The sequence below is a fragment of the Phyllostomus discolor genome, chromosome 13, assembly GCF_004126475.2.
Source record: "Phyllostomus discolor isolate MPI-MPIP mPhyDis1 chromosome 13, mPhyDis1.pri.v3, whole genome shotgun sequence".
Taxonomy (NCBI): domain Eukaryota; kingdom Metazoa; phylum Chordata; class Mammalia; order Chiroptera; family Phyllostomidae; genus Phyllostomus; species Phyllostomus discolor.
In genome coordinates this window covers 51,944,023-51,960,866 of record NC_040915.2, presented here as the reverse complement: position 1 = coordinate 51,960,866, position 16,844 = coordinate 51,944,023, and the positions used below count along the sequence as shown (strand labels likewise).

The following is a 16,844-nucleotide window of genomic DNA, read 5'->3' as shown; positions in this document are numbered from 1 at the left end:
GACAGGCCCCTTCTCCTTCTGGACCTCAGTGTGGATGACGAGGTGGGGTGGCTGGGTGACAGATGCAGTGGCATCCAACTCTTACCTACTGGGAGAGTCACCTCCTCTAAGGGCCAAACTCAGGCCAATTTCAGTTTCCAAACGTCATCATCGAAAGGAAACTCGAAGAGTGGAGAATCGAAAGCAATAGCAGAAAGGTGGGCAGGAAGCCAAGCCTGTTAAGGTGGCCCTGGACATCCCAGCCTCGGCTCAGTGTCCCTAGGTGCCTCTGCCACAGCGAGGGGTCTCCATGAAGGGAGCCCCAGATCAGCCCAGTCCCTCCTGGTTTCCTCCCCACGATGGTCCTTTATCCCAACAGGGCGCGAGAGGGTGACTGAGGAGGAGCTGCCTTAAAGAAGGGAAAGGATGCCAGGGCTGGGCGTGTGGCTATATATCTGTCTAGCAGTGCTACTGTAGGGCAGAGATGGCACTGTCCCCGGAGCTGTATGGCACCCCTGCCTCCAGGCTGGACTCCTTCGTGGCCCAGTGGCTGCAGCCCAACCGGGAGTGGAAAGAAGAGGTGCTGGACGCTGTGCGGACTGTGGAGCAGTTCCTGAGGGCAGAGACCTTCGAGGGGGAAGGTGGGCTGGACCAGGAGGTGCAAGTGCTGAAGGTGGTGAAGGTGAGACTGGTCTTCTCCAGCCCCGTGCCAGGGCTGGGCAAGCGCAGAAGGAGGGTCCTTATCCTCCCCCTGAGGCTTCTGGGGACCCCTTGCCTCCATATCCCTAGCCCATAGTGCTGACATCTCAGGACATCCCACCTTAGTTGCCTGCACCCCAACATATTGCTGCCTCCAGCAGAATGAGGGGGGAAGGAAGCTAATAATCACTCTCTTCTGGGGGTGCTGTAGCTTAACCCCTTAAATATATGTTATTTCTAATTTGTGCATCCTGTGAGGTAGGTGCTATTCCTTTCCCCTTTTTCAGATGAGCAAAGTAGAGGCTCAGACACCTATGATTCATAGCAATCAAATGCAAAGCAAGGTCTTTGACTGGCTCCTGGTGTGAATAGATTACCCACAAAATATCGTTTAGAAACGATTGGGGGAATTTTAACATGAGCCGGATATTAGGTGACATAAGGGAGTCATTGTTGATATTGTTAGGTGTAATAGTTTTGTGGTTATGGGCGAATTGTTCTCTTTCATTGGACACCAATGCTAAAGTATTTAGGGACAACGATTCTTGGTGTGTGTAGTTTACTGTGACGTGGTTTAGATGAAGCAATTATGGTAAGGAGTTGAGACTTGTTGACTCTAAATGACTGGATATATGAGTTCATTGTATTTTCTTTCTATGTTTACATTTTTTTTGATAATAAAAAGGGTTGTTTTTTTTTCATGGAAGCACAGAAAGGTGAAGTAATTTACACAATATCACAAGCTAGTGGTAGGGCTGGGATTTGAACCAGGGTCTTTCTGACTCCACAGCCAAGCCCCCAGGCCCTTCCTCCAGCTGCTTCATGTCACCTCCTGTCCTAGCTAGGATCAAAATTCAAGAGGGTCAAAACTAGAAAGGCCATGGAGAACCCAAGAGCCTCAGTCAATCCCTTATTTAAACATGAAGGAAAACTGAGGCACAGAGAGGGTAAGAGACGTCCCAAGGTCACACAGAAAGCTGGTGGCAAAGACAAGACTAACATTAAGAACCCTCCCGCCAGCTCCCGAATTCTGGTTTCCAGCCCAGCATTCTAGATCTACCCCAAGGGGCAGGCACCTCAGGGAAGGATTTAGAAGTGACAAACCACACATTTTGACGTCAGACAGACCTAAGTGTGATTCTTGCCTTCTTCCCTTACTGGCTCTGTGACCGCAGATTTAACATCAGAGCTCTCAAACCCTTTGCCTTCTCGTCTGTAGCTGGGGCCAGGACAGCAGCAGCTGCGTCTCTGCCTCGTCAAGCAAAGGGGGAAGCAGGCTAAATGATTAGCATGTAGTAAATGCTCCCCCCAAAAAGTATCATTATAAATTCTTGCCTCAGCTGTCTCTTCGGTCTTGGGCACCAGTAAGAGCCAAGCAGACCCTCCCAGACCACCCCCTTGACAACCCTGACAATGAAGTAGCGGATGGAAGGGGGAAGCCTGCCAACAGGAGGATGCTACAAAAAGAATGTGTGTTGACAGCAGGAAATTACCCGGCTCTCAAATTCTGCCTGCAGACCATATCCATTCCTCCCCTCAAAACCATGAAATAATAGAAATACCTGAAGAGCAGTAGCCCATGAGACATAAGACTTCATTCGGCCTCCGAGCCCTCCCCTGACCCTGAAAATCGGGTGAGCTGGGCTGGTTCACATGAGTGAATGCTTGTCCTTGAGTGAGTTGGGTTTAAACAGGTTTGAACTGAAGCAAGTCCTGAAGCAGGTTCCAGAATGTTCCTTCCTCTCTGTTTGTCTCTTATCACTGGGAGAGGCCTTCAGCGGAATGCGGCCCCTGTGCACACACAGGAAACCATCCCCAGCCTTCTCCTCCCGTGGGGCAGAAACACTGAGTCTGAACTCAAGTAGAGAATGAGAATGGAAAAGGTAGAAAAGGAGAAAAAAGATGGCAGGTGCTCCGCCTTCTCAGAAACAGGGTCGGGCTCATAGACCAGGGTCACAGGGAAGAAAGAGGTCAAAGCACGGCACCCTGGGCTCTGACCCTTGAACGGACTCTGACTCCTGGCAAGGAGCCCATGGCAAGTTGATGAACCCCCACTGCCTCAGTTTCCTCATCTGTACTTTGGGTATAATTCCACTAGTACCCATCTCAATCAGTGGGTGAGAGGATGAAAAGGTCTCATAGGCATAAAGGGCTTTCAGGAATGCCAGACACGAGTGCTCAACCCACGGCAGCTGCAGTGAGTCACCCACCGGGAGGGGGACCCAACCTGAGTTCTGTTCGTTCATTGCCCGGCCATTCCACCTCCCGAACCGGAGTGAGAAAGAAGGCAGGCCAGAGAGTTGTAGGGCTTTTGTATGCTGGAGGCCACAGGGAAGCAAGCCCAGAATCTCAGAACATCAAAAAGCCCCTTCCAAATTGTGCAGTTCAGGCTCCTTCCATTCAGCTGGGGAGAGTGTATCCCAAGCAGCAGAAGGAATGGTGAGTCAGCCAGATAAAGAGGCGGAAGAGAAATGTATTGCTGACTTGCGGTGTACTAGGCGTCACGGCAAGCCTTGGCACACACTCCCTCATCTAAACTTTCAAGTGACCCAATGACTCACGTTCCATCATTGTACATGTACATCCTTTTACAGATGTAGGGCTCAGAATGATTCCACAGCTGGAAAACAAGGTCTGCAGTCGAGGTCAAAGTCAGGCTACCCCATTCCACAGCCCACGGTTCTTACCCATCGGGCAATCCTCCACCCCCTTTTATAATGTCATAAAATTACTCAGACAGCCCACCCCTCCCCCCAGATTCTCAAAAAGCCTCGCAGAGTAAGCATTTCTGTTTCCTTGGAGCAGACATAACCCTGCCCGTGAGAAGACCGAGTCTCAGAGTGATGGAGCGTAGTAAACAAGGAGCTTGGGCTCTGGAGCCAGGCTGTGTGCCCTGTGACCCTGGGCAAGTGGCTTGTCCTCTTGTTTGTGATTACATGTGTTGAAGTGGCATTGCTTCATAGGGTCATATAGGTTTCAAGTGTACATTTCTATGATACATGATCATATATTCTATTGTGTGCCCATCACCCACAGTCACATCATCCTCCATCACCGTGGATTTGGCCCCCTTTACCCTTTCCTACCCCAGCCCCTTCCCTCTGTCTGATTGTGTCTATGAGTTTCAGTTTTATATCCCACATGAGTGAATCACGTGGTTCTTAGCTTTCTCTGACTCACGGATTTTGCTTAGCATAATACTCTAAAGATCCATCCATGTCGTTGTGAATGGCGGTATTTCATCTTTTCTTATGGCTGAGTAGCATTCCACTGGATATATGCACCACATCTTAACACAATCCTCTTTCGAAGGACACTGTGGTTGTCTCCACATCCGGGCCACTGTGAAGAACACTGCAATGAACATAGGGGTGCATATATCTTTGGGAACAAATGCGTTCATGTTATTTAGGTAGACACACCCAGAAGAGGGACTGCTGGGTTATATGGTAACTCAATTCTTAATTTTTTGAGAAATGCCATACTGGTTTCCATAGTGGTTGTACCAGCTTGCATTCCTATCCACAGTGAATGGGGGTTCCTTTTCCTTCCCAACCCCTCTAACGCTTATTACAGCTTGCTTATCCTCCGGACAACTCAGCCTTCTCACCCGTAAAGAACGGGAACCGCCCTGGCTGGTGTGGCTCAGCGGCTTGAGTGCCGGCCTGCACACTGAAAGGTTGCTGGTTCGATTCCCAGTCAGGGCACATGCCTGGGTTACGGGTAGGGTCCTCAGTTGGGGACACGCTCGAGGCAACCAATCGCTGTAGCTCTCGCACATCTACGTTTCTCTCCCACTGTTTCTCCCTCCCTACCCCTCTCTCTAAAAATAAATAAATAAAATCTTAAAAAAAATGGGAACCAACCCATCCCTTAGGGTTGTGGTGAGAACCTCAGGGATGGCCGGGCACAGAGGGTGGCCTCAGGGTGACAGGGCTCTGTGTTCTGCAGGTGGGCTCCTTCGGGAATGGCACGGTGCTCAGGAGCAGCGCGGAGGTGGAGCTGGTGGTGTTTCTGAGCTGCTTCCGCAGCTTCCAGCAGGAGGCCAGGCACCACCACACTGTCCTGAGGATGATCCGGAAAAAGCTGTGGACTTGCCAGGACTTGCTGGACCTTGGACTTGAGGTCCTGGGGGTGTCGCAGGGAGTCCCCGATGATCTTGCCTTCATCATCCACACCAGGTGGACCTCGGAGCCCGTCACTGTCACCATCGTGCCTGCCTACAGGGCCCTGGGTAAGGGGAGAGGAAGCCCACCCAACTCACACCTTTGCCCTTCCCCAGAGGCCGGCCACTGCCTCCCTTCTCATTCACGGCCACATGCTTCCCTTCAATCTCTGTCATGCGGGGGGCCGGTGGCCCTAACACGTGGGGCTGACCCAACTCTGGCTGCTGCGTGGCTCAACTTGGGAAACAGATTTCTCAAAGAATCAAGCTGATAAATATATGATGGCAAGAGGAGGCAAGACCACAGGGGGGAAGGAGTTAGAAGAGTAATCTTGGGTGCTTCTGTAGTGCTTACCACAGGTTCAGGGTGGGGTTGGGGCTGTTGTCTTTTGGGCCTTTCCAGAAGCAGTCCCTGAGATCAGGGTTGGAGAGCAGGCAGTCCCAGGAAACGGTGGTGGGGGAGAGAAGGGACGTCCCATTACAGATCGACACACACGGCCGCTGCGCAGGGCGAATTCCCGAGCGTGCCGCGGCAGCACGCCCCTCAGCCAAGGCCCTCGCCAGAGCCCAGCTGTCTCGCCTCGACCTGGGCCTCCCCTACGGTGATGGGAGGTTCAAATCAATCTGAGAAATCCAAAGCAGACACGAAGGGAAAGTGTTGGGGACATTATGGGAAGATGATAGCCCTGGAGTGGCCTAAGAATTAGGAAACCTACTTTGATTTCTCTTTACCCTCTTCATTCTAGTAGCATGGTTTCCCCAGAGAAACACTCCAGGGAATTAGCAGGCTGCCCAGGCCACTCAGCCCTCTCTCTTTGCTTCCTCCCACCCCAGGGCCTTCTGTTCCCAGCTCTCAGCTACACCCTGAGGTCTACGTGAGGCTGATTAAAGCCGGTGGTTACCCTGGACACTTCTCTCCTTCCTTCTGTGAGCTGCAGAGAAACTTCGTGAAACATCGGCCAACCAAGCTGAAGAGCTTCTTGCGTCTGGTAAAACACTGGTACCTGCAGGTGAGGAGATTGCCGGGATGGGGGCAAGAGGAGGAGGAGATGGAGGAGCTGGGAAGAAAACGCTGAGGCCAGACTTGTCATCTCAGCAAACTGCCTGAAGAAGAAATGGAGGTGGAGGGAGAGAAAGAAAAACATAAGGAAGGAGGAAAATGAGGAATTTACAGAATTTCAGTACACACGTACTTGTAACACTGAAGTCACCCAGGCTAGTACTGGCTAATGTTAATTTCACTGGTGCATCTGCACATTAATCTCAGCCCATTAAGGACTTCTAACAAGAGAAAGATTCATTTAATTCCACCCCCACCAATTCCTTCTCCAAATGGTGGAGTTCCTGCATTTCATGATTATTACTGAGTGAATATATTGCTAGCAGCTGCTTTTTCTCTTTTTAAAGATTATTTATCTATTTATTCTTAGAGGGGAAAGGGAAGAGAGAGGGAGAGAAACATCAGTGTGTGGTTGCCTCTCACATACCCCCCACTGGGGACCTGGCCCACAACCCAGGCATGTGCCCTGACTGGGAATCGAACCAGCAACCCTTTGCTTTGCAGGCCGGCGCTCAATCCACTAAGCCACAACAGCCAGAGCCCTAGCAGCTGCTTTTTAGATTACATATGCATGTCTGCACAGTACCATGTATACTTCAAAAATATCTGGACAACACCTAAAACTAAGATAATATTGAATGTCGACTATAATTGAAAGAAATGTGGCCCTGGCTGGCATAGCTCAGTGGATTGAGCGCGGGCTGGGAACCAAAGTGTCCCAGGTTCGATTCCCAGCCAGGGTATACTCCTGGGTTGCAGGCCATAACCCCCAGCAACCGCACATTGTTGTCTCTCTCTCTCTCTCTCTCTCTCTCTCCCTCCCTCTCTCCCTCCCCTCTCTAAAAATCAATAAATAAAATCTTAAAAAAAAAAAAGAAAGAAATGTGAAGGGAGGATTTCTTGCCAAGATGGAGGTGTAGGCAGACACACTGTGCCTCCTTGAAAAACCAAAATAAGGTCAGCAACAATTTAGAAACAAGATAACAACCAGATCTGACAGAAACTTGAACTGTATGGAAGTCGGACAACCAAGGAGTTAAAATATACACATTCGCCCAGACCAGTAGGGGGGGTGGAGTTGGGCAGCCAGGCGCGGAGGGGTCGGTACAAAAAGCTGTGGCCCTGGACGCGTAACGCATCCCAGGCGCATAAGGCATCCCGAGCACGCAGGTGGCTGGTAGACCCAGTGAGGCGGCAACTGTGAAACAAGGGACTGCGCGCAAGGCACCTGGCTGTCTGGGCCACATTCGCATGCAGATAAACCAGGCGAAACTGGGCAGTGAGACAGACCGTGCAACCCAGGGTCCCAGCGCTGGGAAACAGAACCTTCGGACACTGATTGAAAACATCTGTGGGGGTTGAGGCGCAGGGACTGACTCCCAACCTCACAGGAGAGTTCACTGGAGAGACCTTTGGGGTCCTAGAATGTACACAAGCCCACCTACATGGGAATTAGCACCAGAAAGGCCCAATTAGCTTGGGGGAAGCGGTGGAAGGGACTGAAATCCGATGGAGAGAGGGGCAAGCGCCACTGTTTCCTCTCGGACCCCGCCCCCACATACAACATCACATCCCAGCGACTGGGTTGCCCCACCCTGGAGAACACCTAAGGCTCTGCCCTTCACTACATAACAGGTGCAACCAGACCCCCCCACTCCCATCAAAAATGGCTCAAACCAAAGTACAAATCAAAGTCTCAGAGCCAATACTTTCAAGCGACCAAGAGATAGCTAACCTATCAGATGCACAGTTCAAAACACTGGTGATCAGGATACTCACAGAATTGGTTGAATTTGGTTGCAAATTAGATGAAAAAAATGAAGGTTACAATAAGAGAAATGAAAGAAAATGCATAGTGAACCAATAGTGATGGGAAGGAAACTGGGACTCAGAACAATAGACTGGACCAGAAGGAAGAAAGAAACAACCAAACAGAAAAAAAATGAAGAAACAAGAATTCAAAAAAATGAGGAGAGGCTTAGGAACCTCCAGGACATCTTTAAACATTCCAACATCTGAATTATAGGGCTACCAGAAGGGGAAGAGGAAGAGCAACAAATGGAAGTTATTTGAACAAATAATAAAGGAGAACTTCCCCAATCTGGCAAAGGAAATAGACTTCCAGCAAGTCCAGGAAGCTCAGAGAGTCCCAAAGAAGTTGGACCCAAGGAGGAACACACCAAGGCACATCATAATTACATTAGCCAAGATTAAAATGAAGGAGAGAATCCTAGAAGCAGCAAGAGATAAGGAGACAGTAACCTACAAAGGAGTTCCCATCAGGCTGTCAGCTGATTTCTCAAAAAGAGACCTTGCAGACAAGAAGGAGCTGGAAAGAAGTATTCCAAGTCATGAAAGGCAAGGACCTACATCCAAGATTGCTCTATCCAGCAAAGCTTTCATTTAGGGTGGAAGGGCAGATAAAGCGCTTCTCAGATAAGGTCAAGCTAAAGGAGTTCATCATCACCAAGTCTGTATTTTATGAAATGTTAAAAGGACTTATCTAAGAAAAAGAAGATAAAAACATGTATAGTAAAGTGACAATAAACTCACAGTTATGAACAACCACACCTAAAACAAAAACAAAAACAAACTAAGCAATCAACTAGAACAGGAACAGAACCACAGAAATGGAGATCACATGGAGGGTTAGCACCAGGGGAGTGGGAGGAGGAGAGAGGGGGAAAAGGTACAGAGAATAAGTAGCATAGATGGTAGGTAGAAAATAGAAAGGGGGAGGGTAAGAGTAGTATGGGAAATGTAGAAGCTAAAGAAATTACGACACATGGACATGAACTAAAGGTGGGGGATGTGGGTGCGAGAGGGTGTGCAGGGTGGAGGGGAGTGAAGGGGGAAAATGTGACAACTGTAATAGCATAATCAATAAAATATATCTTAAAAAACAGGAGTGTGTGAGGCAGAGGAGGAGGCACGAAAGAAGCCAGTGACAAAGGGAAGGTCAGGCTAGTTTGTGGCCGAGGTCAAGTTCATCAGTGCTGCAAGAGTTTCAGTGAAAGCTGCTGGCTTGCGAAATGACCTGACCATGGGCTTTGTTGAGACCAAAACCACCGTCAACTCTCTGAAAAGAGTCAGTGGAGGCGATGGGTTGGGAAGAAATATAAGCAAGCCCAGCCACCCTGTCCCCTTAGGATGTTTAAATCTGCTCACCCATGCAGCTGGCGGGCCTATTTTTAATACATGAGACCTCCTTGAGCTTTTGTTGCAATTCTTGTGACATTACAATGATTTCAAAATAAAACTCAAATGAAGCAAAACTTGCACCAGGGGACTCCAGGCGTAAGAACCAGGGAGGAAGAGCTGCGGTTCAGGGATCTACCTGTATTACGACCACCTGGAGGGCTGGTTAAACCAGCATGAGGTGGGTGATTGGACTGTTGGCCACATGTGGCCCCACTCACCCTCCTTCTAAACCCACACTCTGTCCTTCAAAGCGGAGTCCAGGTGTGGGGAACAGCATGGACAAGCAGAAATGGTCACTCGACTGGGTGTTCTGTAGTAAATCTGGCCTCCCTCCTGGGATCACCCCCTTCTACAATGAAATAAAGAATAACAAGAGAACAAAATAAGATTATGGTTGAGTTGTGGAATATTTATTGAAACAATGAACAAGACTTACATTTCATTGGAAGAATAACAGTATCATAAACAACCAAGAAACATCCTATGAGGAAGAAAATGGTAGGTTATAATGAGGCGGAAAATAGAAACCAATAAGGAAGGTCTGCACTTATTCAAGGATCTTAATTCCAATGTGTAGAAGCCCTACTGCTTTCTAGAAACTTCGTGCGGGTTCAACCTGCCAGCCATCATTTTTTGCAACACAGGTGACAAAATTAATTTCCTTCTCGGGCAGAAGGGAGTTGGAATCCTCGGAAGTGTTGGGTTGTTTTTTTTGGTGGCGTTTCAAAGTCCCCAGTTGGCGGAAGGCCTGGTCACACTCGGGGCAGCAGCAGGGCCTGAGGCCTGTGTGGGTGTGCATGTGGACACTGAGGTTCCCTTTGTGGCTGAAACATCGAGACGTTGCATGAATATGGCGTCTCCCTCGTGTGGACCTTCTGGTGACCTCGCAGCGTGGATTCATGGGCGAACGACTACCACAGATCTGACAGCTGTACGACTTCTCGCCGGTGTGGACGCACTGGTGAACTCAGAGATCCGAAGTTTGTATGAACTTCTTGGGACAAAACTGGCATTCAGAGGGTCTCTCTCTAGTGTGTGACCTCTGGGGAATAGTTAGCTGAGATTTAGAAATAGATCTTTTCTTGCAATCTGCAAAAAAAAGAAAGTGAAGGCAAATTGTGTATCTCTTTTAAGATATGTCGGAATGATGGTTAATTAGTCACAAAGCGACTTGAAATTCCTTTTTCTCATGACTGTGCGGGCTGGGATCCTGCTCACTGCCTCACAACATTCCAGGACCTTCTGTCAAACACAATTTGAAACCAACTGGACTAACCCAGCCCCTTAATTCTAAAATAGGGAAACACATTTAAGACCAGGAAGGGAAGCTAGCTGACCTGGCTGAAATTAACAGCTGGTGATGGCAGAGCTGGGGCAGGAACTTGGATGTTCCAGCTTTTCGTCCTGTGCATCCCGACACAGAATCTTGGGGTCTGTCTGAGCTCTCTCCTCTCTCTTTCAACAGTATGTGAAAGCCAAGTCCCCCAGGGCCATGCTGCCCCCTCTCTACGCCCTCGAGCTGCTGACCATCTACGCCTGGGAGATGGGTACACTGGAGGATGAGAGTTTCAGGTTGGACGAAGGCCTTGTCACTGTGATGGAACTCCTGCAGAAGTACCAGTTGCTCTGTATCTACTGGACCAGTCACTACACGTTCGAGAACCCCATCATCGAGGACTGTGTCAGAAAACAGTTCCAAAGAGAGAGGTACTGGGTCCCTGGTCGGTCAGGGAACCCCCACCCCACAAGGCAGCCTGCCTGACGGGGTGATTTCAGGGAGCCAGGGATGTTGAGAATAGCAAGCGTGGGGCCTGAAATGCTCCATTCACTCCAGCCGCCCGCGATCACATTCTGTCACATAGATAAAGTCGCAGCTCCCTCCTAAGTCACAGTTCTTATCATGGGCGTGGCATCCGACATCTGTGGCCATGCCAGCCACCCAAGGAGGCCTCCTGGACCCCCTCCAAGCCTGTATTCTTTAAAATATCCACTCACTATTTATACAGAGGAGAGGCACCTGGAGGCGGCCCAGCCTCTCCCCTGTTGAGGAGTCCCAGCTGCTGCTTGCGAGAACTTAGGAGGTCTGTGCCTCAGTGTTCTCATCTGTAAAATGGGGATGACAACAACAACGATACTAGTCCTTACCTTATGGGATTGTTGTAAGGATTAAAGTAGGTTAATTCACACAGGGTTTGACCCAGTGCCTCTAATACCAGCAGTCGGGGGAGGTGTTGTTGTCTTCATCCAAAGCATTTTGGCAGCTCTAGTGTCAAACTTAAGTAGCCTGTCTGCAAAAACAAAGTCTTTGAGTTTAAGAGGTCCACCTACCTGAGTGGGCATCTGTTATTGCTGCAGCATGCCCTTTGGCATCTCACCCTTCCCACATACACACACACCTCACCAGAATTCCTTACAAACACCTAGAGAACTCTGCAAAAGAAATTCTTGGAAATCTAATTGCCTCTATCCTGTCCCTCTCCAGCCATGTTTCTGGGACCTTCAGGACTGAAGGTCCGGGGCTTTGGACATAGCAGATGCTCAGGGGCTTAAAGAGATGATGTCGGAGAAGCCTCCTTTCTGGCTTGCAGGCCTCCAAAGCCGGAAGGAGTCTGGGTACCCTCTCCCTGTGTTGCAGGCCCATCATCCTGGATCCGGCCGACCCTACCCACAACGTGGCAGAAGGGTACAGATGGGACATAGTCGCTCAGAGGGCCAACCAGTGCCTGAAGCAGGACTGTTGCTATGACAACCAGGAGAACCCAGTCCCCAGCTGGAATGTGATGGTAATGGCTCCTCTCCAGGCTGCTGCCAGAGGCCTGAAGCCCAGAAATGAGATTAATGCATAAGTGTTTACTTATTTATTTCTGTGCCGATAGAGCCAACCGGCCATTCGAGTCAGGCAGTCTGAGGCCTGGCTGCACTACCTGCCCCCTCTGTGAACTTGGGGAAATGATTCAACTCTCTGAGCCTCACATTTATGCTCAGATTCTTGTTCTCCTTTCCTTTCTCCTTCCCACCCCTACCAGATAGTCAGTTCCACGCTCCCAATCATTTCTTGCGTGAACTGACCCCAGGTGAGTCGATTCAGTCAGCTGCTCTGTGCCGGCACGGGGCTTGGGGCAGGTGGGGGGTGCGGGCCCCGGGGGGGTAACAGCCTCCAAAACAAAGTCGCACAAACTACTGAAGGATACCTGGATTTGGAGTTGTCTTTCAATGGACTGGAGAATAAGTTATCTCGTGTTCTCGAGCTAGGCCTTCTCAATCAATAAACATTTCCTTGCTCCAAATTCTGGGGAAGAAAAAAAAAATTACTAGAAAGAATTACCAAAGAACGTACTCGGGAAAACAAAAAAAATGCTCAATAGCAGATAATGGAATGTGATGCCAGACCTATAGTGTTACAGAACAGACCCAGGTGGGGGCGGGGGAGGGCGGTGAATGATACACTACTGATATACTATTACCGAATGGACCTCCCCTTGTGCTCCAGGGGTTCCCCCCACCCGTACTAGGTTCGCCTTGCCCACCGCCAGGGAAAGACGTCTCTCAATGCCAGAGATTGGTGAAAAGGAAAGGAATTATTTATTTAAAAAGCTATATAGACTTAATGGCTTAGTATCTTCATTAAAATACTAAAGTCCTTTAGAACGCCCACAGACGCACACAGTCCTTTCTTCTCCCTCTGCCCAGTCTGGGGTACGGTATCTCAGGAAAAGAAGTAGAAGTCCATGGCTCAGGCAGCCCCTCAGTTCCGGCACCATAGCTATGTCGCCACCACAATCTCCAGTTAATCCAAACCACGTGGCAGCTTCTCATGGCCCACCAGCAAGAGTCCTTTCACCCCTTTCCTTCCCAGCAAGGTCTCTCCTGCTTCTTAAGCCACACGGCAAAAGGGAACACCCCCAAGTCATGTGGTCCTGACACTCACCAAAGCCCGCGAGGTCCCAACTATCCAGCGTGGCTGCCACGCCTGGGTTTAAATCCCAGGGCCAATCTTCCTCTGCAGCCCACAATCGGTTACACCTGCCAGAATTCCCGTATTTTTCCAGCCTTTCTTGGCTGCCATTGTAAGTCCGGGCAAGCGTGGCCCCATGGCGTGGAGCCAATCATCTCCAATCTCTCACACAGGTGCTGTAACCAGGGGGCGTTGCCTCCAGCTACATCCTGGGTGGAAGGCACTCCCATCCCCCTGGCTCAAAGCAGGGCCACAGCTGTTTAACATATCCATGAAACCAGTTAAAGCTTATAGATATGTTAAATGACCATGCCTGAAGTTATTTGCAAAACTGTTGCTATGCAGAACAACTCTCAATGGCCCTGCTCCATGTGTCCCATCCCCCAGTTCAGACTTGTAGGGGGTGAGGACAATGAGGACAACATATATATATATATCTTAATATTTCCTGGACACCCTGAGCTCTGGACCCCATTACAAATCCCTATTTGGGGCCCTCCCTGGCTGCACCCTGTTACAATAGTACAGGCAAGGGCCATAACAACCTATTTCAATCACATTGTACTTTTCAATTTACAAAGCACTTGTCCAGGGATTGCTCTGTAAAGTAGAAATGTCAAGTGTTACCATCATTTAACAGATGAGGAAACTGAGGCTCAGAGAAGTGAAGTCAATTGACCTAAGTCACACTCCTAAGAGGCAGCAGGACTGACACCCAGGTCTTTGTAGAGCCATGGAAATGGCAAATAAATGTTATCTCTGAAGTCACCAGAGAGGATTCCTTGAAGAAGACAGGGCCCAAGGTGAGTCTTAAAAGCCAGGGAGGCATATAGACACTCAGAACAGAGGGCACTCCGTCCAGGTAAAAGGTAGGGTGAGGGGTTAGGGGCGAAGGACTGGTGTGTGTTCCAGAACAGAAGCTGGACCTGCTGGGAGCAAGGGCAGAAGGAACACCAGCAGCTCCCTAAGAAGGTACAGAGCCTACAAACTGAGCCCACCAGCCCAATGATGCCCACGGATGGGCTGAAAAGTGTGTGCCTTTGGATTTTTCCCGACCAGTCACACCATCATGCAAAGATTTTTATCTTGAAAAATCTAACGATTTGACCATGCTGGGCCTCTGTTCCTTCTAGAAAAGATCAGATAGAGGGCCGGGACTGCCCAGCCCTCTCCAGGTGTGTTCTTCAGCCAGCTGGGCCTCTTGGGCCCTTGAGTGTGGCCTCTTCGTTGGTGAAGACAGGCTCTGGGGCAGGTTCAAACATCTGCTCTGTTCCTCACTGCCTCTGAGGTGTTCAGTAAATCACTTCACCCTGTTCGATCACAATGTCCTCATCTGTAAAATGGGATAATAGGAGAACCAACCCTTCCTGGGGCTGCTGTAAAAGGCACCCAGCAGGGGGCCTAGAAGGTGGTTGGCACTCCCTAAATGTTTGCTGCTGCTGCTGCTGCTATTGAAAACATGAGGACAGCCCTGGACGGTGTGCAAAACGAAAGGTCGCAGGTTCAGTTCCCAGTCAGGGCACATGCCTGGGTTGTGGGTTCGGTCCCCAGTTGGGGTGCATGCCAGAGGTGACCAATCAATGTTTCTCTCTCACCTTGATGTTTCTCTCCCTCTCTTTCTCTCTCTCTCTCTTCCCCTCTCTCTAGAATCAATTAAAGAAAAAAAATTAAATGAAATTAAATTTATAAAAGAAAGAAAGGAGGACAGGTGAAGGGAACTTCCACATGTAAGAGAGAGACGTGTGGACTCAACCCCTCTCTTCTCTCCCTTGCAGAGCGCACGAAACATCGAGGTGACTGTGGAGCAGTGGGGTTACCCTGACTTGATCCTCATTATGAACCCTCATGAGACCATAAGTGACATCAAGAAGAAGATCCGGCGGAGGCAGGGCAGCTCTGGCCTGCAGCGTCTGTCCTTCCAGCAGCCCAGCGGCGAGAGGCAGCTCCTCACTGGCGACAACTCCCTGGCCGATTTCGGGATCTTCTCCGACACTCGCATCTCTCTGCTGGAGACCATTGGCTCTGAGATCCAGGTCTTTGTGAAGAATCCGGGTGGTGGGAGCCATGCCTATGCCATCGACCCCAAGAGCTTCATCCTGAACCTGAAACAGCAGATCGAAGACAGGCAGGGGATCCTCCAAAATCAGCAACAGCTGGAGTTCGAAGGCCAGATCCTGCAGGATTGGTTGGCTTTTGGGAGCTATGGTATTGAGGACAATGACACCCTCACCCTCTCCAAGAAGAATGTCAGAAAGGTTCCATTTGTACGCATCTAGTTTCTTCTGGGAAACCTCTCTGTGCGGGTCTGCCTTCTCATGCAGGACTCATCCTATCAGTCACTCCTTCCAGTTCTCTGCTGGGGAGGTCTCATGTCTTCACCACTTTTGTAGGGAGTTAACCTAGCCCTCCCTGCCAGGGGAGAAAGGAGAAAGGGTGTGAAAGATTAGATAGGCAAATGACCAGACCATATATGACAACAGAATTCTGACCCACAACCTCTATAGCTACCAGTTTCAGAAGCCAAACCACCACCTGTTCATCAATCACCCCAAAACTGTCAGGACTTGATCAAAACTGCCAGCTTCCCTAATATTCCCCCCCACCCCGCCCCTTCCAACTCAGGACCAACCAGAGAAAGCCAAATAAGCTCTCTAGCAATCACACAGGATGAAGTCCTGCCTCCAGACAGCCCACCTCCAGCTTCCCTATGCCACCAACTTCAATCAAGGCGCACACCTGAGGCCTTCTCGACTTTCCACTGGAAAATTTTCCCATTGCCTGTCTTCAAGTCTCTGCCAAATGCAGGGGATGTTGGTTGACTCCCTTGCTATATAGCAAGTGGGGAATAAATAAAGTTTGTTCACTCCCTTTTGGATGATCTTCATTTCTTTCCATGGGTGCTAATGCTGTCCTACTGGTAATTGTTTAATCCTTTGAGCCTCTCAAACCTGGGAGTGAAAACCGGAGACGCCGAAGAAGACAGAAGCAGTTTGGGAGAGCAAGATGACTGTAAAAAAATCCCATGGATTTTTGTTTGTTTGTTTAAGGAACGGCATTGTTATAGTAATACCAGGTGGAAGAGAATGGTTTTAGCAGTTAAGAAAAAAAAAAAGGGCAAATCTGGGGCTTGGCCACTGAAACTTATAACAATGGGAGGGAAAGAACAAAAACAGACGAGAAGTTGTTTCATATTACAGACCTCCCCCCACCCCATCCCAAAGCCGGATGCTTGCTTACCAAGTCAAAAAAAAGAGACACGGTTGATTCATAAGCTGGAGGTCTGAACTTGAGTAAGACAGTTATAAAAACCCAGCTGTGCATCAGAAGCACCCAGGATAATGCCTCTCAAACTTTACTGTACATCCTGGAGAACTTATTTAACTGCAGGTTGTGATTAAGTAGGTCTAAGCTGAAGTCAAGACTCTGCATTTCTAACAAGCTCCTGAGTATTGTGCATGCTGCTGGCTCGAAGATTATACTCTGAGTAGAAGCCAGACCCCGGAATACTGAGGAAATGCAGATTCCTGAGTCCCACCTCCCAAGAGATTCTGATTTGGTTAGTTTTCGGTTAGGCACAAGAATCTGCATTTTAACAGGTTTCCTAAATTGTTTCTGATTCCCAGCTGGATTTTGGAATTCCTGGAATAAATGAGTAATATTGAAACTGCATTAAATCAAACCCTGGGAATGTAGGCATTAACCCCCTGTGTGACCTTAAGCAATTTCTCCCGCTCCGTAGGTCTCATTTTCCTCATCAAGAAAAGGGTGGAGGCCTGGCTGGTGTG

At 49.3% G+C, this 16,844-nt stretch overlaps 1 protein-coding gene across 2 annotated transcripts; it reads left to right on the top strand.

The window, feature by feature from the left end:
• The first annotated feature begins 303 nt into the window (after positions 1 to 303).
• On the top strand, positions 304 to 15,925 carry OASL (2'-5'-oligoadenylate synthetase like). Of its 2 annotated transcripts, XM_036013890.1 has the most exons (6): positions 318 to 661; positions 4,630 to 4,912; positions 5,678 to 5,853; positions 10,570 to 10,811; positions 11,740 to 11,887; positions 14,835 to 15,925. In XM_036013890.1, the coding sequence occupies exons 1-6, from the start codon at positions 464 to 466 to the stop codon at positions 15,333 to 15,335; spliced, it is 1,548 nt and encodes a 515-aa protein (XP_035869783.1). In that variant the 5' UTR covers positions 318 to 463; the 3' UTR covers positions 15,336 to 15,925. The 2 variants fall into 2 exon arrangements, with proteins under 2 accessions (XP_028384291.1, XP_035869783.1); XM_028528490.2 differs by lacking the exons at positions 10,570 to 10,811; positions 14,835 to 15,925 and having other exon boundaries at positions 304 to 661; positions 11,740 to 11,850.
• The last annotated feature ends 919 nt before the right edge of the window (positions 15,926 to 16,844 follow it).